The 22,910-nt window shown below is 34.6% G+C and overlaps 1 protein-coding gene across 1 annotated transcript; it reads left to right on the forward strand.

Annotated features, from left to right (window-relative positions):
* Positions 1-452: 452 nt before the first annotated feature.
* LOC128220425 (integrator complex subunit 6-like) lies at positions 453-22,876 on the forward strand. Its single transcript, XM_052928805.1, has 19 exons — positions 453-689; positions 788-865; positions 1,864-2,013; positions 2,700-2,789; positions 3,233-3,422; positions 4,270-4,440; positions 4,986-5,200; positions 5,760-5,912; positions 6,658-6,790; positions 8,829-8,923; positions 10,402-10,512; positions 10,740-10,819; positions 11,406-11,555; positions 13,803-13,909; positions 15,389-15,534; positions 16,750-16,864; positions 17,444-17,554; positions 18,716-18,985; positions 19,361-22,876. Exons 1-19 carry the CDS (start codon positions 579-581, stop codon positions 19,537-19,539), a joined length of 2,655 nt encoding a protein of 884 aa, XP_052784765.1. The 5' UTR covers positions 453-578; the 3' UTR covers positions 19,540-22,876.
* The last annotated feature ends 34 nt before the right edge of the window (positions 22,877-22,910 follow it).

Below are 22,910 nucleotides of genomic sequence, written 5' to 3' on the forward strand. Positions count from 1 at the left end.
TTTTTATTTTTAATATAAAACCCACTGAACCTGTCCATAACTTGTGAAAAATTAGCAATGGATGTATTATCATCCTAAGCTTATAGGTAGAATCTTCGTTTGATATGACCTTAATAGATCAATTGTTTTTATCTCGTTTTGTTGACATCTATGCATGGTTAATAATCCCATTAGTAGGTCACACGAAACGAAAGAAGGTGACCTAGATTGGAGGGATCGGACAAAGAGATACGTTTTGAAAGATATACGGATTCGTCAGATGAAAATATATGCTGACGATTTAATAATTAATATAAAAGAAATCTCATAAGCAATTCGATTTTTCAAACATTAATTAAGAGAATATTGCTTCAAAGTGCTAATGACTGATCCCTTCCAAATATATCCACCAATGAAATAATAATGGCGACTAGGTCACGTGCTCGATTTTCGTGGCGTGCTAGCTGCTGAATTTAGGCAGCCAAACCGGACTGCGCCATTGTATGAGACGGACGGGATATACGCATTTTTTCACGTTAAGAGGCCTTTTGGGCTTCCGGAAGCGACTTGGAGTTAAACATTAGAGTGTCTACTATACAATGACAATCATATTGTTCCTCGTAGACACAAGTGCGTCTATGAATCAACGCACTTACTTGGGAACATCTCTGATCGACATTGCTAAGGGTTCAGTTGAGAATTTTATGAAGGTAAATGTAATGATTGTGCATTTTATTGACATACATATTTTGACATGACTATGGTTACAAAATAAACAAGGGTATTTTTACGATTTTATTATCTGCAGATCCGTGGTCGTGACCCAAACAGTCGTTGGGACAGGTACATGCTCTTGACTTTGGATCATCCCCCGTCAAACATCAAGGTAATGTCGCCTTTGTGAATTAGTCATCCACAAACTAAGCGATGAACATATCCTCGATATATTCACGGAGGTAACCTTCCATAATATAGTCCGTTATATCCCTGCAAGACGTTTAAATTGAAGAAAAAATCCTTAGCTAAAAACTGACGAGGTTTGGTCGCCATTCCTTTCTCCACTGGACTGATGCTTGATGGGAGATATTATAAATAACATCTAAAAATAGATTGACCTACATCTACGAAAATGTGAAACAATGACATTTTTTTCGGAGAATAATCAATATAAGTAGCTAATAAATACAGTATTTATGCTCCTGTATTATATTTATTCCAGTCTACCAAAAATGTCAACTTTAAAAGTCGTTCTGACCCAATTGGCTAGACAGTATTTGTACTCGTGCCAAATGAAAGTGAAAGTAGGATGATCTCATCTAGGAATGTCCTAATTACACTTAAATCGTGAATTCTTTCTCCGCTATGTTATAGATTCAAATGATTTAACAGTAGTTCTTACAATACATTTGAACTTTTTAAATCATATAGTTGGTACAACTAATTGTGATCAAAGAAATTGTTGTAAATTAAAGGGACTCGTACATATTTTTGGACCATTTTTTTTATTCACAGAAATGCATCTGAAAACAGTTTTACTACAATTCTATTACTCTTCTATATCAAAATTGCAGATAAAAAAAAAGATTAAAGTATTTAAAAAAAATGGTTCACATGGGGTGCAAACCCATGCCGGTACAGTATACATAAGCTGGGAGTTTAATTTAAGCGTTCAGTTTTTTGTTGAAAACGTTACTAAGGTGACAAAAATGGGTGCAGGACGAAGTGAACCATTTCACTAATGAAAAAAGTAATTGTTGTTAATCATAATGATATTGTCGTTATTTGATAATGATAGTATCAATTTTAATTACTTTTTAACATTTGTTTTTTATTGATCCTTGCTTGTATTGTTTTTTATTAATTTGCTATGCTAAAAAATTTTAGGCTGGCTGGAAAGAGAGTCATGCAACATTTACCTCAGAGTTGAAAAATCTTAGCGCAGGAGGTGTGACAACGCTTGGCAATGCCTTGAAGAGCTGTTTTGATCTGCTCAATGTGAACAGAATGCAGTCTGGAATCGACACTTATGGACAGGTTTGTGTAGTATGACCATGTTAGAAATACTTTGCTTGTCCTGAGATATCATATTTTTTTTATAAAAATAAGATCAAAATTTCTGAAATTCACATTTTAACAACATAAAGATAATTTTATTATACATAGTAATACTATAATCAGTGATTTTTTTTGGAATTATTTTTTACCGCCTGTGCCATGCAAATTGGGAAAAAAAGTTGACTTCGGGAAAAATACAAAATCAGGCCAAATCGCTAATATAATGGCAAATACACATGTAACTTTTTTATGCTGTGAAAGACTAAGTCTTGTCAAGAATTTGTTTATATTTCAAGAAAATCATCGCTTTTTTGTTCATTAATGTAATCTGCATTTATCAAATTGGGAAAAAAAATATAAAAATTTGGGAAAAATGGACATTTTTTTGCAAGGGGAAACAGCCTTTAGAAGGCAGTAAATTCAACAAAACAAAAATCACTGATAATGTGTGAAAAGATTTCCTTGAAAAATAAACAGTTTGAATATGGTGGCACTAGTAATTTTTTATAGAAATTACACAGTTTGCACATATCCTAATATATGATATTTGTTGGAAATCAAAACTGTGTAACATGTAGCTGTTTTTTTTTTTAAACCCTCCAACTAATGGATTAGTATTACCATGTTGAAACATGCTTGTATTGTTTTTGTTATGCATTCTTCAGGGTAGATGTCCACACTTTCTTGAGCCAGCTGTGATAATCGTTCTGACAGATAGCGGCAAACTAACTGCGTCTACTGGTGTTCAGCCGGAGGTAACTTGGGAAAAAGTGCTTGCTATGGCATGTTTTTTTTCTCCGCTTTTATTAAAAAAACTATCAATATATTCATCAATGGCACTTAAAATATTGCTATATTTGCTTAATTTTTAGAGGACAATGCTCCAAAAAACAACAACATTACAGTGGACTTTTTAAGCTTTTTAGGGAAAAATATATACTTTTTCAGAAGGGAAATTCAGCCCTAAAATGGACGGCCCCTTTCAGACTAATCTATGATAAGATAGAAGATAAAACAACAGCAAATGAACATGTCTGCCAGGTTTGCTCATAATCTAAAGTTTATATAGCCAAGTTGTAACAATTTTTTAAACCAAATATTTATGCTTGGACTCTTGCTAGTTGATCGAGATGCCTCATTGCAATGATAGCTATATTTAGAAAAAATCTCCAATTTCAGAATTACATTTTTTTTTCAGTTGAACATCCCTATGAACACATCTTGTGTACCTGGCCATGAACTAACGAAAGAGCCATTCCGATGGGACCAGAGGATATTTGGGCTGGTGATGCGGATCCCTGGAAGTGTGCCAATAGATCTGAGTTGTAACACATTCATTCCTCCAGCCGATAACCATCCTGTAGACATCATGTGTGAAGTCACTGGAGGTATGGGGATAGAAGTGTTGGGTTATAATTTCCTTACAGCTGATTCTAAATAATTTCCACAAGTTCTGATTTTTAATCAGGGCTGTTTCAGCTTAAAAGAGAAAGTATAACTTTAGTTTTCATTTTTGGCAGAAATATTGGGGACTTGTTGTATGATAACGAGAAAAATGTATAACAAATCTGAAAAGGAAAAGGACTTTAATTTCTTAATTAAGTGGCTTACATGTATCTTGTGTTATTAAATAATCTTTTAAAATCAACTGTTTTGACGAAAATCAATATACTTAAATCCTAGTTTCGGCCTTATCATTATAGATGGTCAAGAATCCCTTTAAATGGATTAGTTACCTGATTCAGTACTGGAAATGGTGGTCTCCAAGCCATAGTTGTTAAAGGTAGCAAATGATGATCGTGTGGCTCAAAAAAAATCCTTGAACTGCTGAAACATAAACTTTTTTTTTATCCGCTTTTAAGGAAATAGTCGCAAAGCCCTTTGATAGGGAAAAAAAAACACATTTTGGCAAGGTTTTGGCTCCTATAAGTACCAAAAAAAACACAGGTCTTAAAATATAAGAAAAGCTTGTACATGGATTTGATATCATAGAAAGTATACCATTTGATTTTAATAATATCTTACTGACTTATAGACAGCCTTATGCTCCAGGTTTAGTAATAACAGTTCGTTCCTACAGATGAAGGTTCCTACAGGTTATTTTATCTATTGAAGCTGATGGTATGTTGTTTAAGTTTTTTAGGTATGGCCATAGTTAGGCTCATGTGTAAAGCTCAGAAGGATGTTGTCATAGAGTTTGTTCATACAGTTAATGTGTTGCCTTTTTCCCTCCAGGTCGGTCATATGCAGTTTATAACCAGAAGATGCTAAATGCTGCCATAGACAGCCTCGTATCGAAAGTCCAGAATGGCGTTGTCATACAGTTTGAAAAGATTGGGCCTGACCCACCTCCACTGCTCCCTGATGGAATAAAGATGGAAAATGGCCTTAGTATTGATATGAAAGGTAAACACTTGGGAAGAAATAAATAGATTTGCTTGGTTATTCCTTTCTTTTTAAGTGTTTCATACGGAAATATAAAAATACTTTGATTTAAGCATAAGAAAGTTATGCTTAAGTAAATAATACTGTAAAGCCTTTTAAACAGTTTAATTACATGATGCACATTGAAGTGTATTGATATTTTAAGACTTCATGAAAGGTTGTCAAGTTAGGAAAATGCAAGGTGGAATATCAATAATTTGTCTTATTTTTTTTTTTTTTTAGAATATTTATTGTCATAGCCTAGGTGTCATTGTCTTCCTCAACACTTTAACCATGGATATTCAAATGTAACTTAGTGCACATGTGGCCGGATACAGTACACACATGTATAGCAAGGCACATAACTTTGACTTTCAGAATTGTTTAGTTTTGTCCCCTTAAAATGGAAAAATAACAATGTTCCTGTTGACTCTTGTTGTAACTACTTTGCCAAGAATCTTTTTTTGAAATCTTTTATATGACTGTTCACCAGAAATTTTATATTTCTGATGCATTTTTCTTTATAGAAAACTTAAGCATGAATGGCCAGATAGTGAAGATGGAAGATGAGGTTATCAAGGTGGCACCCACTGCCCCGCTCCCCTCCCAGTTGCCCGGGAACACAAGCTGGCATAACCTGCGCAGGCTTGTCATGGTACCCAGGTCTGCACAGAAAGGCTACTCTGTTGGTCATTGGCCCATTCCAGAGCCATTTTGGCCGGATAATACCAATCAAACTTTAGTAAGTGTATTACAAAATGTATGAACAACTGTTGTACTTCTGACTTTTATGTTTCGATAGGTACCGAATTCCCTTCGAATTTCCTTGAAATATTTCTGATGTCAATCCTTGAAAGTGATAATGTATAATCAGAAAAAAATGCTTTCTCCCAGATTGACAGTTTTGACTTCTTTTTTAAATTTTGTCTCAGAATCAGCTTATTTTATTATCAATGCCTACAATTCAGGCATATAAGATAATTCACAATGGAAAACAGCCGAAAATTTTTCTTAAAGCGTTAGTAATGCTTTTAGCCAGAAAACATCAATTTTTGAACATAAATACGATTGGATCTTTTGTCAGCAGCCATGTATCACTGGTTTCCAGACATTTAAGCAAAAATTGGCTCATTCCAATACCAAAAAAAATAAAGTCAAAGTACCGTAATCAAAATAGTTTATCTGTGAGGATGCAGCTTTAAATGGAGTATTCAGAGTTTTTACCTGACAGTTCTCACTATTTTTGCCTATGTATTTTCTACAGTAAAATTTGGTACCATAAATTTGTATATTTATTCCAGCCTCCACGTTCAGCGCACCCCAATGTTCAGTTCTCATGTGCGCCATGTGAGCCATTGGTTATTGACAACTTGCCGTTTGACAAGTACGAGCTTGAGCCCTCGCCACTAACACAGTTTATACTAGAGAGACGGCAAGCTAATGCCTGCTGGCAGGTATGTGTTCTAGGGTAATTTTGTGAACTAAATTTGGTTTTAACAGTATTTATTCATATGACAAAAATACAGCGTATTACAAGTATACAGGGAAAAGGATCAAGGAGTCTGCTTTAATAGAGGTAATATTAAAACTTATTTCCTTATCTATACAATTAATGCATCGATATGGTATCGATTACTTAAAACAATTCAGGCAAAGATACATGTAGTTAAATTATTCACGAAAGTATCTTTAAGTAGAAAAATAGCTTTTACAAAGAAATATGTGATATTCATATTTACAAAATTCGATGCCATGTTCTACAATTATGTCTTTCCTTGATGATTAACAAGAGTGTGTAACAAAAAATCTCTTGAATCCTCAAGGCTTGCAAAGTAGAAGAGCGTTAGTTTCCCATCTGTACTATAACATCGTTAATAATTTTTCTTGCATTTTTTAAACAACATTTGTATGTTTGCCAGCATTGTTATATCACGACGAACAGTTGCTTGAAAACACAGTTGGGAGTTAAATAGTTTTAAATTTAACAGAGTTGAAATGATTTTGTAAGGAAAAAACAACATAGAAATGCTTTTGCTTTTTTGAAATGTCAAAAATTGTGTTACATAGAATTTTATATTTGAATATTTTCAATTGGCACTTTGTTACAAGTAACTTATAGGGTTGGTTGTGGGGAGGGTATGCACTGGTGACCTGACAATCAACTTGGCTTGTGTGCAAGAAAATGTTCTGTTGTTTCAGGTGTTTATCAGTAATAGTGCCAAATACAGCGAGTTGGGACATCCGTTTGGCTACCTCAAGGCAAGCAGTACCCTGAGCTCCGTGAACCTGTTTGTGATGCCTTATAATTACCCAGTACTCCTTCCTTTATTAGGTAGGTACATAAGCCCTGACACCATTTTATCAATGAGCAACAAGACTATAATTTGGCTCAAGTTAAACGAGCCAATCATGTGATTAAGTTTTTGAATTGATATTTTTGACAATTTGGAATATCTGTGTCTTAAATAATAATATGTGCTACCGTAGACAAAAGGCACATGTCTATCTAGGGAAGGAAAAACAAGCGAGCTTTGGCATCTGCTCGCTGTTCTCGTATTTGAATTAGCATTCTAGAAATACTGGTTATGTGAAATGCCTCAATGATTAGCCGTGAGGGGGTAAGGGAATTGACAGGCTGTGAAGGGGTGGGTGTTTTAACAGGCGTTGAGGGGGTGGGTATTTTAACAGGCTGTTGGGGTTGTTAGGGGGTATTGATTGGTCATGCGCAGTGGTCAAAATTAATACAAGCCCTGCACTGGTAAAGTTTCTTCCGGGCTTGCTAAAAATTCTGAATTTTATATAGCAGGGCTTGTTCAAAAAATTTGATGCCAAGCAATAATATAAGAAATTGGGTTTGTTCATCCAAAAGTCTAATTTCAATGACTGCTATATTGTCCACCTTTAAGACGTTCATACCTAAACTGTTGGGGCTTAATGTCCTTGTCTGGGACGGCTATAGTGAAGGTGTTATAATAAGTGTGGTACAAGTTTGAAAGTTTATTTGCGGATCGTTTTACAAACATGTCATGTTTATGTTTTCTTAATCCCTTGATTGCCCTTGTTGTTTCTTTAATCCTCCAATAAATATATCGCACTTCCTTTTCAACAGGCAATAAATCGTTTAGGATGGGGTAGTAACTAATTAACTTGTCACAGTGGTGTATACGGTTAGGTAATCTAGCCAGGCATTGTAAAGATAAAAATCAATAATCTTCGTCTGTGAAACTTGGTAACTGTGAAAGTTGCGATTGATGTTCTTTGGGTGTCTGAAAATTACGTACGCAAAATAATTATTTTGGAAAATAATTATGGGTGTTCGAATATTTAGAGTGTCCGAACTGGTGAATTACGGTACTTTATTCTTTTCTGTAGGTGTTGACATTTTGAGAACAAACCCGTACAATATAAGGTTTTTGCATAACTTAACTTTTTATTCTCAACAGTTTATCATTGTATGGTTTTAAAGATAACCGTCGCCGTTTTCACAAAAAATTTTTTTTTGTCACTGTCAACAAACATGGTGGCCGAAAATGCAAGACGATTTGACATCTTTTCTATGCGTCTTTTAACCAAAAACATAGGTTAAAAGTTTTTTTCTTGGATTTTTCACAGATTTTTTTCCCTGCGTCTAATACCCCCTATCGTCTTATACCCAGTCATTTACGGTATAAGAATTCAGGCTTGTTCATCCAAAAGTCTTATTTCGATGACTGCATGAGGGGGTAGAGGTATTGATTGGCAGAGAGAGGGGTGGGGTATTGATTGGCCTTGAGGGGGTGGGGGTATTGATTGGCAGAGAGGGTATTGACATGTCATTGGGGGAGGTGTTGAGAGGCCGTGAGGGGTCGGGGGGTATTAACAGGGTGTTGGTAATATTCATCAAGAATCTTAAGAGCAACATTGCACCTAGGAAGAATTTAAAACAGTGTTGTATAAGTAGTCAAAATAACCTGAAGCCTGGAAGCCCAGCACTGGTCCCAGTACCAAATGTGGAAATGAACACAAGCCCCAAAGCCCTGCACTTGTTAAGCGGCTGCAGACATTGTTGAAAATGTGAAGTCTACTTAACAAGGATTGTTGAAATTTTTTCATGCTCAATTGTTATGTAAGAATTCAGGCTTGTTGATTAAATAATATAATTACAATCGCTGCAGAACAACTGTTAAAATATCTCTCCTAGGGGCAAAACTCCTGCATTCTCGATGAAATCACTCCCCAGGTTTTGAATAATAGATTAATAATTGAATGAAATTGATTCTCACAAACATTGCTTAAAATGCCAGATATCAATATCTCACCAAATTGCACTATTGCAGTTTGTTTACTTTGATGATTTTCTATCAAATTGAAGATTTGTATCCACTTTGCAGATGAGCTGTTCAAGGTTCACAAGTTGAAGCCAAGTCTTCAGTGGCGACAACGCTTCGACAACTATTTGAAAACTATGCCCGGATACTATGCACAGGTATGTTTTATACGCCCATCTGGTCTCAATTTCTCGAAAGTTCTAAAGTTTAACAGGCTTAGTAGCTTATTTCAATTATCAAAATACATACTTAAAGGGACTGTCTCACAGATGATAAAATAGCGAAAAAAAAATAAAATTGTTTAATAATGACATAAACTTGGCATCGATGTGTACAATGCATTGAAACTTACTAGTTGAAGTACCACATAGTTTACAATTTATTTGAGTTTAGCAGTTATTGCGTATATTTCCATTAAAAAAGATTACTGGGTATGTCTACCAGGTATGTCTCCTTTTGCGTGATTGGCTAGTCGGTTTTATCACGTGATATTACTGAGGTAGGTTTATAGCTTAATTATGTCACCATTTGGTGTAAGCCTTGATAGCTCAGTAAGGAAGACGCTGGATTTCAATTTTGGCGACAAAATCTTTTATTTTACATTTTGGTACTTTTTTACAATTATGACATCAAAGCGTAACACATTATATTAGATAAATGTCCTAAGATTCATTACAGAAAAAAAATGTTTTTGGTGCCTGTGACACAGTCCCTTAAAACTAGATTTGTAAGAATGAAAAATGGTTAATCGTGATTGTCCTATTGTTAATTCGTTTTTGCATGTTCAATATCTCTTGAAGATGTAAATGTTACGCAAATTATAAAAAATAATAATGAGCTTATCTTAATCCTGGTGAAAGGGACTTAAGAAGTTTCTAAAAAATTAGGCTATGATGAGTTCAAGATCTGAACTATCGCATTTAGGAGAAGTGCGGTGAATAGGAACTCTATGAAATCTATGGCTGCAGTTTTTTTTAGTTATTGCCCTTTGATAATTTTCATACTTTTTTTGGTCAAGAGCTTGACTCAAAAAGTCCTTTGAGGTATTGAAGTTAGTTCTCATTTATAAGAAGTGCAGTGCACAAGACCCATAACTCTGGGTGCAATATTTTTTGAGTTCTTGTCCATTGTTTAATTGTAATCCTTTTTGTGTAAGTCGTAGTTGATACTGTTCCTTATTCAGCAGGAGATATGGGAGTCTGTAACTGCTCTTTGTTAAGTTCGCGATTCCTTTAACCTTACCCACATAAATTTTACCAGACCAAGCTGGTGTGTCAGATGGGTTTTACATTCTCAGTCAGGGGCCATATTCAATAAGCACCTTAGATCATTGATCTTAAACCTTTCCTTCATAGATATGCCTTTTTACTCCTCTATCCACAGCCTCATGGATACTCCTTTTTACTTTTTATAAAATGAGGGGATTAACTAGGGATGGCTCATGTGGCCTTCTCTATGAAGGAAAGGGTGGGTCTAAGAGTCAAAACCTAGGTGTTTTCATTGGCCGAATAATCTTACAGTCTAATCAAAGAGCCAGATTTCACCTTCATTTTTAAGTTAAATCGTAAGAGGTTTATTGAATACACCTGCACTATGATTGCAACAGATGAATATATTTCCAACCATTCTGTTTCAGCCGTTAAAGCGGGCGCTGGCCAGGATGGGAGCTCACAACCTGGTACCAGATAACATGGACAACTGTCTGTCTTACAGCGTAATTACCTACCTCAAGAAACTCAAAAACCTGGTAAGTTGAATATTGTTTAGTGCTTTGTGAAGTGGGAGACAAATTCAAGTATTGACTTTGTGATGATGTAAAGAATTTTTCTGCTTTCATGTCTGTTCGAAGTGGTCTAGAAATAAAAAACTGTTGAAATCTTAGGTTTTTAAATTTCTGCATTTTAAAGACTGAAAAATTCACCTTTTTGGTTTTTGTATGCCCTAAAGCCTATAAAATCATATGTTACTTTTCAGGGCAAGATGGAGATGGATCGTCTTGTGGCCTCTGTTGGCTCCAAGGCTCCACCACACGAGGGTATCAAGGTCTGCTCCAGGTATGTGTGTATACTTCATATATTAAATACTCCCATCTTGTCAATTAGCATATTGTGTAGAGATAGGCTATCTGGTGGCCTACGTTGGCTCCAAGGCTTCACCACATGCTAGTATCGAGGTATGCTCAATGTATCTGTGTACTTTTGCAATACACATTTGGACCCCAGGTAAACAATTCTGTTACTTCTCTAGTCTCTGGGAAGTAGAGCATTATATGAGAAGACTTAGATTTAAAACAATTTATAAAAATTGATTTGATAAATAACTTTGATGAGGCTCATTTTCCTTGAATTACAAAATTAAATAAAACACACAAAAAAAAATAATATTACTCATTACCCAATGTAATAATGTGGTTCCAATTATTTTGCTCAATAGAACATTTTTTACTTGAAAATTATTAAGTGGTTCCATAGTCTTATTGAATTAATCCGGATTTGCAATTACAACTAATTTTTTGTCTAAAGCACATTGCAAACAAGATTTTCTAAAAAACATATCATTGTTTGAATTCAAAAAAGTTCTGAATAATTGGTTTAAATTGCTGTTATAAAACTTAAACCATAAAAATATTTTGAATTTCAGAACAAAAACCTCAGTGCTACAGAGGAAGGACTTCAGCCAGCTACTTAAGAATGTTGGCGGCAATTTATCCAGTTTAAAACAGGAGCTGACAGATTATAACACCTTCACTATAGCCGTCCCAGACAAGGACATTAAGCCCCAACAGTTTAGGTATGAACGCCTTAAAGGTGGACAATATAGCAGTCATTGAAATTAGACTTTTGGATGAACAAACCCAAATTCTTATATTATTGCTTGGCATCAAATTTTTTGAACAAGCCCTGCTATATAAAATTCAGAATTTGAGCAAGCCTGGAAGACATTCTCCTAGGGCTTGTGTTAATTTCGACCACTGATATAGTTATATACTTGAAATGCACAAAAGAAACTTATGTACAATAACTAATTTTAATGCTTTATTGTGTTTGACTCATTTAACTTGAATGATCAAAACAAAAATGGCACATGATTTATGTACAGAAAAAAAAGTATAAGCCTTTAAAACTGGGTTTCCAATAATAGTGGCAATTCCCCTGTTTTAAAAGGTGCGAAAATATTTTTTCCATTGCACAAAATCATTTTCAGCGTATCGCATCACCATAAATTTCTACGATTGTGTGCCATGTTTCAAGGCTAGCTTGGCATTTCTTTTGTGCATCAAGCTATATTTTACGTTTAAAACCTTTTATTAAAATATTAATGATTTAGTTTTTGTGCTGCCTGCGTGGCATGGCAAACTCATATGGATCATGTCAAATTTTTGTGCTGCCTGCGTGGCATGGCAAACTCTTATGGATCATGTCAAATTTTTGTGCTGCCTGCGTGGCATGGCAAACTCATATGGATCATGTCAAATTTTTGTGCTGCCTGCGTGGCATGGCAAACTCATATGGATCCTGTCAAATTGTTGTGCTGCCTGCGTGGCATGGCAAACTCATATGGATCATGTCAAATTTTTGTGCTGCCTGCGTGCCATGGCAGACTCATATGGATCATGTCAAATTTTTGTGCTGCCTGCGTGGCATGGCAAACTCATATGGATCATGTCAAATTTTTGTGCTGCCTGCGTGGCATGGCAAACTCATATGGATCATGTCAAATTTTTGTGTTGCCTGCGTGGCATGGCAAACTCATATGGATCATGTCAAATTTTTGTGCTGCCTGCGTGGCACGGCAAACTCATATGGATCACATCAAATTTTTGTGTTGTCTGCGTGGCATGGCAAACTCATATGGATCATGTCAAATTTTTGTGCTGCCTGCATGGCATGGCAAACTCATATGGATCATGTCAAATTTTTGTGCTGCCTGCGTAGCATGGCAAACATACTTGGATCATGTTTACGGTGTCACGCTTCATTTTTCGCTCTCAAACATACACAGTGAAACATTTCTCCTATCTTTACAAACCTTGGCAGCAATCTCATATATATGTCAGTTAACTGAGTTTGATTACTAGTCAGATCATCCTTGTTACTGTAGAGAGTTATGGCCCTTTAACTGTCCAGAAAAAAACGGATGTTCTGACAAGCCACCGATCCAAATTTGTGGAATTCTACTTTTATCTTTTCAATAAACCTGTGAAGGGAATTGATTCAATGTTTTTCATGTCACATTTGTGGTAACTTTGATGCCGTATTATCAGCTTGCATCTTATACAATAACTTTTGAAACAAAGAGCAAATTTTTGAAACAAAGAGCTTTTGTCAGGTTTTGCAGTTTTTTTTTTATTTTGCTATAAAAAGTTCAATTGAATTGATAACATGCACACAATATTCACTGAAAATCTTAATTTTACTATATTTTGTCATATCCTGATTGATAAGTCCCAATGTGTTGTGAGAAGAAATAATTGTTATTACTTCAAGGTCTCAAGGTCTTCACTTACTTTTGAATGAATTTTCTGCTATTCTGTCTTTGATTTAGACAGGAATGATAAAGTTCAGAATTCAGTGCTTCAGCTAGGCCTAAAAAGCAGGGTGAGGAACCTGGCTGCCTTTTCACTTCACCCCGCTGTACCCTTTCATTTGACAGAATCATTTTTCAGAAAAAATGCATTAAAACAATAAATATTAAATTTTTTGACTCTGTAGTAAAGATAACAGCTTAAGTATCATAGTCTGAACCTAAAACCGCAACTGTCGTACAGTAACTGTTGTCAAGTAAGTAAGATGTTTGCTGGGCATTTGCATGAAAAATAGTAGGATGTATCTTGAATGGATATAAATAACATTGGAAACAATTTCAACAGCTGTCAAATCCCCTCGATGATGTGTTTGGATTAAAAACCTTATTCAAAATTTCCAGGATTTTCAGGATTGGTATATTTTCTCTTTTGTCATCCCTTTTGAAGAGTCCAACTGTTTGTGATAGACACTCCCAGGTGTAGGTTATCTACATGTAAACTGTCTATTTCAGAAATCCGTATGACATTCCCAGACAGAATCTCTTAGATCAGATAGCGCGGATGAGAACCAACTTTCTACAGACCGCTTATAGCAGCAAAACAAAGTTGTCAGATACAGGTATATACACTTGTGTAGGGTAATAAATGAAGAAATCAGTGTTTCTTTTCCACCATTCTGGGGAGAGGGTCAGTGCCTTTCTGATTGGAAAAAATATGCTGTTTGAACTAAAATCAAGAATTTCTATTTTCTTAGAAATTAACATGAATGCTACAAGATAAAGATACAAAAACTATGATGAGATTTGTTCATGAAAGAAAACATCAGTACTTCCACACAAAAGATTTAAGGTGTACGGTTTCTTGGTAAATTAATTTTTAAACTCCCAATTCTAGCCAGATTTCTACAAAAATTATGGGTTAAAGAATTGCAAAAAATGGGTATGCCGTTGGGTGCATGGGCGTATGTCATGAACAATTTTACGTTTAAGTTGTGATAATTCTGCATTGGAGTTTTTATTCTATATCATAAATTTAATAGTTTGTATCCAAGTGTTATGAAACTTGGTCAGATTACTTGTCTGCATGTTTTTTGAACAATTATGAATATAGGTGACCTTTAATAGGTTAAAAATTAGGTGACTAGGCTAAATCTTGGAAGAAGAAAAAGTCCAATTAAACACAAACCCCATTGAAGATTTTTTTCTTTCATGGGTTCACTTTTTATGCCATCATCATGACTTTTGGTCAGAACATCCAAGACATTTTTTTTACCTCTAGATCTGCTCCAAACTATATATGGTAGAGATTGAAATAAATGATTAAATATCGATGGTGACAATCCATATCACTTGTCTTGGATCAAGTCTGGAAACTCCTAGATTTGAATCTTTTTGATTTCCCAGTAATCTGCATATTGAACAGTGGAGCCCTCAGTTAATACCCCTCGACAGAAGTCAATATTTGTATATCCAACATCAAGAGTAGATTTATCAGCTAAAGGAATGTATTTTTGAAAAAACCTATCAATAAACATAGATGACAGACCACTTTTAAGATGTCCTTTACACAATTACACTGAGATTCTTCATCAAATCAATACTTGTATCTTCAATATTTTTTTGTAAAATGAAGAAATGTTTATCTCAGTAAATTCCTTGTAAATTAAGTTACGGGGCCTTTTTGAAGAACATGTATTTCGTTGTTAAAGTCTCTCTGTGAATATGAATTTTGGATACTTGGTGACCCTTTGTTACTTTTTGTCATCTGAACTGGTTTAATGTCTTTAGGAATAGTATGTTAAAATAACACCTAAAAAATTGTAACAAACAAGCTTTTTTGGTCTTGAAAATTGCGAAATAAGCCTTTTCACTTCCAATTCCTGATGAAATTATAAAAAACAATATCAACTGCAGTAACTTTCTTAATGTGTTTTCAGTTATTAACTTTACAATGAGTAATCAGTAAGTGTTACATTTTAAAATGTTCCCAAAATATTATAGATTTACCAAGCATGAAATGTTATACATTTTCAGAACTGGTTCGAAAAATATGATTAACTATTTGTACACCATATCTTAACATTGTCAATTTCTTTCAGATGAGTTGCACAGTGTGCCGATTGGTCAGATGGGCAACTACCAGGAATATCTGAAGAAGGTAAACCTGGAGTCCCCTGCCCTCCGGCCCCTCGAGAACACGCCCACCAGGGTCCACATGTTCGGAAACCCTTTCAAGGTCAACAAGGTGAGTACTGCAAAACATAACATTCTCATGGTAAAAAAAGAACTGACTGTTTAAAGTCTAAACACAACATTTCAAAACCGTCTGAAAGTCTAAAATCAACACTCTAAAGGTTTCGAAACCGTCTGAAAGTCTAAAATCAACACTCTAAAGGTTTCGAAACCGTCTGAAAGTCTAAAATCAACACTCTAAAGGTTTCGAAACCGTCTGAAAGTCTAAAATCAACACTCTAAAGGTTTCGAAACTGTCTGAAAGTCTAAAATCAACACTAAAGGTTTCGAAACCGTCTGAAAGTCTAAAATCAACACTCTAAAGGTTTCGAAACCGTCTGAAAGTCTAAAATCAACACTCTAAAGGTTTCGAAACCGTCTGAAAGTCTAAAATCAACATTCTAAAGGTTTCAAAACCGTCTGAAAGTATAAAATCAACATTCTAAAGACTTCGAAACCTTCTTAAAGTCTACAACATTCTAAAGGTTTTGAGAAAAGGTTTCAAACTGTTTTAGACGTCTTAAAAGAACATTCTTAAGGTTTCAAATAATTCTAAAGAGTCTAAAAACTGATTAGAAACTGTCTTAAGAATATTCTTTTCCGAAGGTCTAAACACATTCTAAAACATTTTGATGGTCTTATTTTGAACTCCCATAGCTATACATTCCCATTTGGAGATTGCTATCCTGTTCAAGGTTTGATTAGGTACTGAAGAACTTAAATCTTTCTTTTGACATCTGCGTAAGTTCCCTAAGCTCTGGTTGAACTTTCAGTTGTTTAAAAAGTGATTGAAAGTGGCACATAGCTGGCTTGTTCATGAAAATCTGAATTATTTTAAACCCTTCTTACCCTAGTTAACATATTGGCAGATATTTTTTTTTTTTACGTTGCAATTTTTTTTAAAGACAAAATTTAGGGATGTGATTTATCTGCAATTTTAAACATATTTTTTTAACGATAACCGGTTTTTGTTTGTAACTTTAGATATTGTAAGTATGACAGTTATTTGCTTCTGACACTCCCTTTGATCCTTTTGGGGGCCTGAAGTGCCCCCTATACCTATCACCAAAATGGTTTCAGCTCTTCAGCTGTCAGGTCAATCAAATCTCTAAAATTGAGGAAACTACACAAAACTAATGAAGCATGACAGGAAACCTAAAGAAATACTTCAAAATATAATTCAACAGTTTATGAAATCATTTAATCACACCTTTCCCTTTATAAACAGAACATAATGGTGGATGAGGCAGAGGATTCCATGTTAACAGGCCAGCAGTCGCAGAAGAAGCGGCCCGCCGAGAGCCCGCCAAGCTCGCCAGGGCCAAGCAGGAAACGAAAACCAGGTAATTTTAATGAGTATTTGTCCGTAATGTATATAATGCATAAGCTGTAAGCAGCTGTAAAAAATTCTTTTTGTGTTCAGAGTTAATATGAAGATGTCACAAATTTCTTAGAGAAATGAAATGATCACAAGACTATTTCAGTTTTTTGTGTTTTAAAAAAAATAATTGGCCAAAGGCTTAAACATTGATGGTACAGCCGAACCTTGTTTGCTCTACCTCCCAGGGTCCAGTTAAAATAACTTGACCCTTGAGAAATTTGAGCCAAGCAGGAATGCTTACCATCAGTATAAAGAAATCGGTCCTTCGCATCCGGTTCGAGCCAACAAGGAATTCGAGCCAAGCCAGTTCAAGCCAATGTTTGACTGTATCTCAATATTCACATGAAGCTCATTAACAGTGACAATAGACTTGCTTAAAGCAAGGCTTATGACTCTGGCTTAAATAATATTGAAGTTATGCTGCTTGAGCGACTCGGGACATTTGATAAGCTTTTTGGGTCAGATTGACGTGCTCATTGTGTTCGTAACTTGTCATTCTTTGCGCTGAATTGCTCTTACATTTGAACTTGTCTCAATTCAGGTCCCCTTCCAAAGGACTTCAGATTAACGCGAAAGAGGCCTCCAGGTAGACTAAAGGAGGAGGATGGGCCTCCACTGTCACCAATATCAGAGATGTCTGAACCTGAGTCAGGTGGGTGCTATGTGGTAATAGATAAGCTTATGAATGGATATTCCTTCATATTAATCCGGAAGTGGCCCCCAGGTAGACTGATGGAGGAACAAGGGATTACACTGTCACCAGTCTGAGAGCAGTCTGTTGTTCCAGATAAGTGGTCAGCCTTTATAGGCTTGCTTTTGAAGAGCTCCTACATTTTCCTACTATTTGTCAACCACCTTTTATTTTTACCAGTACTATTTAAAATAAACTTTATTTATGTATTAGATATCTCTTTATAAGTTGTATCTTTAAATAGAAACAGTTCCGAGCTCAGATCATATATAATTTTGAAACTGCACCAATAAGCTAAGTTTCATGAATGTTTTTAAAATTCAGGCAATTGCTTGTTAAGGTAAAACATAGTTATAAAATATCCTTAAATTGAGGTAAAAAAATTCTTATTTTCCTACTTTTGTTGTGAAAAACAATTTTGTTCACAAGGTCTATAATGGTTTCACATTAAACTTGATAGATAAGTAAATTAATATTCAAGTTAAGTTTCAAATTATTTTTTTACAATGATTGTGAATTACAAGTTATTACAACATTCTATTAATCACTCTCATTTGCGCGAGAGAGTTGTCTTGTGTTGTGGGGGAAACCAGACGACCGGTCCAAAGGAAACCCACTTGTCCCGCTTGGTGACCACAAACCAAACTCACATGCACCCTGGCTGGAAATTGAGAAGCTGTACATGTTAAACTGATACAGCTAAATTACATTTATTTAGAGGTTGAGTGTTTGAAATTAATGAAAGGTACTGGTTTAATGTTAACTTCCATTTTTCAGAATTTAGGTCTAATTAAACTTGATTCAAATGATTCATTGTATGCTTTCCAGTGGTTTATATAGATTTGTCAGTGAAATGATATTGATATTTAACTATTTAAAACAGTGAAAATATCTGTTTGATATTTTTCACTGTTTTAAAATTTTAGAACGCTCCACATTCTAAATCAATGGCATTATATGTTAAAGTTATACTTTACGAGTTCCTACTGAACACCAAAAGTAACTTCTTCACTAGTGGCTAGGCTACTCGTAAAATATAACTTTTGGTGCTAACTTTGTGAAATATATAATGATCTTACACTGAAAAAAAACAATTATCCTAATAATATATTTGATTTCCAGAATCGGAGAGTGATTTTGAAGTGAAAATCAAAATAGAACCAGTGGAGGAAAACCATATCAATGAAAACTCATATGACTCAGAATTGACCAATCATATCAAAGTGGAGGAAAATGGGCGGAGCAGCCCAGATTATTCAACCCATGATATTAAACTGGCTATAAATAGAAAGAATAACAGAGTGAATAACAAAAAAGACGCCGGGAATGGATGGACGGATAATTCTCAACTGAGAGCACTCATTGTTAAGGAGATCAGGAAACCAGGGAAAAGTAAGTTATACATTTCTTTATTGGATATATGCTGAAAAAAATTGGAGATAGGGATACATCCCTATATAATTAGGCAAAGTAAATTATCTTCCTCCCCTTGTTGAAGGCTTTAAATGCAGTTCTTTTCTTATGTGAAATCGTCATCAATTTTATCAATGTTTGAAACTGTCTTAGGTCCTTATTTGTCATTGAAGTCTAGTACTAAAAAAACAATTTTTGGAACCTTTTTTGTGATAAATTATACCCAATTTCAGTCACTCAGGTTATTTAATTGGGAAACTAAAGCCTTAACTACCACAGTATGGAAATAAATGATTAGGTATACTACAGGTGATACTTTCCTGTTAACTAATTAGCTTTTGTTTTATGTTTCAGGATATGACACATTGTTTGAACATATGAACAGAGTGCAGGGGTCTTTTGAAATCAGACACGCGTTTGTGCGAGAAATTATCCATGAAGCAGCTAGGTTTAAGAAGAAATTTCTTATAGACTTGTTACAACAATTTGAGACATCCCTCATCAAACATTCCAAGAACAATAAACACAGATAATGTTGGGCTTTCCATAGATTTCCCAGCATTCATTGTTATTGTCATTATCATGTCATCACAAAATGTGTTCATTCATCGATGACATCATCAGTTTCTGTGATGACATTTCGTAATCATTTTCATCTTTATCATCAAATACATCTCACTTGCCCATGCAACAAAAATGCAACTGTGATCTTGTTTGATTTCTAAGCAATTCTATGTATTTTGTAATGATTTGACTGTTATTTATGAACACAGTTGTTTTTACATACATTGTCTTGGCCGTCATTAAAACCTTTTTGATTCACAGTGGTTTCAACATATTCACCCAAAATGTCCTGACTAAATAAAGCAATTTATTCCTTAAGTAGGCAAACAGTCTAATTAGCTCATCCGTCAAAGTAAAAGGTCTTGGTATTTTCATTTTCATATTTTCATAGTTGTTGACATATTTGTGCGAAAAATGGAACTCGAAAACTGTTAAAAGATATTTAAATGAAATTCAACATATTCTATTGAAACTTGGTACACATTTTGCCAGAGACTGTTAACCATGGCATTAATAATCATAGGCTTTCACTTCATGGTGCTCTTCTTGTGGCATGTCAGAGTATTTTCCCACCTATCTGGTGCACAAGACAACTCAAAATTGTAGATTTCACATCAAATTTGCAATTTTCCAATTTGGGAAATTTAGAAAAATGACAATTGAGTTTGTGTTGGTATTGTTAAAATACCAATCAAAATGTTCATTTCCATTTTCAGGACGTAAGAAAAATATATATTGGGATATATATATATAGACTAGATTGCTGTAGGAAATAGGCCGATATTCGTCCCCTACAACAGGGCCGAAAAACCCTGTATAATGTTCTCTTGTTGGATGTTAATTCACAAATTGGTCAAAAAATATTTAAATTGACGCTTTGAAACTCTGATAAAAGTTGAACCACTGCAAACAAACATGTTTTATTAGGACGGCCTCCTCTATTATGCTTAATGTGTCAGACTGTGATAATGTAAATAGTTAAGGCATTGTTTACATTCATTGTTTACATTCATTGTTTCACCCATCAGACATGTGCTTTCCTTGATCGAAAATGAACTTTTTATCATCACCACAAATGCTCAAGCTCGATTTTCTGATGAGCGTGTTAATTTTCAAATTCATCTAAAAAACACTTGATTCAATCTGTCACTTACATAATTGCATGTGTTTAACATTTTCCAATACTTTTAATTACATTAACTCGCTAAATATACTGTTCATTTAGAAGTGTTGAAAAGACAAAATCTTTCTACGGAACCACAAAGGACTGGGCTGATATTCACTAAAGTCCTGAGTCTGAGTTCCAGACTCAGGCTCAGAAAAGAAATTTTTTAATTGTGTTGTAAAAATGTAAATATAAGAGAAAAATATCAGCATCTGTTACAAATAATCTGTTCAACAATCAGGCACACACCTGTCAAAATTAGTCATATAGATATTTGGAGACATTTAAGATTTCAGTTTTCTTAGCCTGAATCCAACACAGACTCAGGGCGTGAGTTTGAAACTTAACCTCAGCAAAGCTTAAATTAATTTTGGTGTAAAAATGCTAATATATGGCTAAGGATGGTAATAAAAATGATGTATGTTTTACAAATAATCTACAATAAGGCACACATCTTGAGACACAATGAGTTATATTATAGATATTTTGAAACATTTAAGATATCAGTTTTCTAAGCTTATGTCGCCTGAAACTAATACTAAAGACGTTAGTGAATACTGCCCTTGGACTTCTCAGCAAATGTTTTCCTTTTTCTTATGTTTAACCTTAAGGGTTTTAGCTAATTATGAGTTATTTGAGGGTGCTGCACCCTGCCCCTTTTGAAAGCACCCCTCTGCCCTCATGGAACCAGCATGTACACCCTTTTGACTTCTTAGAATTAAATGCTAAAGGTAATAATTGCTTTTTCTTGTTTTGTTTAAAAGCTTTTTATATGACTATATACATACAAACTTAATATATCTGGTAATTCGATATTTATATGAAAAACTACAGAAACATGTTCAGTAGCCAAAAGTTTAAACATAAACCCTGTTTAATGGCACAGTGTAAACGCAGGGTAAAGACTTAAACCTTAAGCTACTTCAATAACCAGTAAACACATTTACAATTTTTGCAAAATTTGTAATATTCAAGTTTATCAGACGGATGAAATGTGCCCTTTTAACACTTATCACCCTGTCCCTTTTCTGCAGCACCCTGCCCTTTTCAAAACCTGGCTAAAACCCTATACTTGTTGGTGGTGTTTAACCTTTATCACTTGAACTTGAAGTGCTATAACTTGTGCTATTTGTATAATAATGCATGCTCTCTGAACAAAACACTCTGTTTTACCATGTATGAGCAGAAATGTGATATCTCATTTCTCATTAATTATGCGGGAACTTTTGCAGCATGAGTTGTTCCCATAGAGCTATCTAATGTAATAAAATACTTTTAGTGATCATCAAATAAAACGATAATAAAGGTCGTTACGGCTTTTCTATGACACAACTCGTGCTGCGTATCTTTCTGCATTTCATCTTTATCATTACATTGACAGAATTTTGAAGTTGATACTATTTTTGTGTTCACATTAATCAGACTGTGAGACTGTTAAATTATTATTACATTCTTGAAGCAACCTTGTCATAGCCTTCATGATGTTGCGCAGGAACTTGGTATAAGGCTCCTTGGGCCCCATTTCATTGAATCGTTTCTATTTTAGTCATCGCTTCAATGACCAAACTGTTTTTTTTCTTTACCGGTACTCAACTTGGTGATTTAATGGCTAAATTTCAGGTTCAACAAATGTGTGGCATAAGAAAGAATAGAGAATTTTCAATTTTAATTTAGAACTAAAAACTAAACATCCCTGAGTCCTGTTTTATTGAAGGACATTTGTCAAAATTGGAAAAATTGTGAATCTCTAGAACACCACAAATTGCAACAAGTTGATTTTATTTCTTTTCCTCAACTTTTTATTCATCCTTAATGTGAGCGTCAGTTTGATTCGAACGAAAATATAACTAAGATCATTCTTAATTAAATTTATGACTAAGTTTGACTAAGAGTGCACAGAAGCACCCCCACCCCCAATTTTTACTACCATACCTCTGGATAAAATATTGGAGTTATGTCCCCTTGATCAACTGTAAATGGACAAGTGCATCTAAGGTGTTTTTTTAATAGCGTTATTAAATCAGAAACTCAAATTTCAATAGAAATGACTTCAAAATTCTGTTATACATGTATCTTAGGGAATCTCTGTTAATATGTGCAGCTGTTTAAGTTATTCTTGCAAAAATAAAACCAAAAATATTTCCATCGAGTTTTTTTCTATGGAAGAAAAGTGTT

Source organism: Mya arenaria, chromosome 15 (assembly GCF_026914265.1).
Source record: "Mya arenaria isolate MELC-2E11 chromosome 15, ASM2691426v1".
Classification (NCBI taxonomy): Eukaryota; Metazoa; Mollusca; class Bivalvia; order Myida; family Myidae; genus Mya; species Mya arenaria.

Coding starts and splice junctions, on each gene's coding strand:
- LOC128220425 (XM_052928805.1), top strand. CDS start 579: ATGACAATCATATTGTTCCTCGTAGACACAAGTGCGTCTATGAATCAA. Junction 2,790..3,232: donor CTACTGGTGTTCAGCCGGAG/GTAACTTGGGAA, acceptor TTTTTTTTTCAG/TTGAACATCCCTATGAACAC. Junction 10,513..10,739: donor TCAAGAAACTCAAAAACCTG/GTAAGTTGAATA, acceptor GTTACTTTTCAG/GGCAAGATGGAGATGGATCG.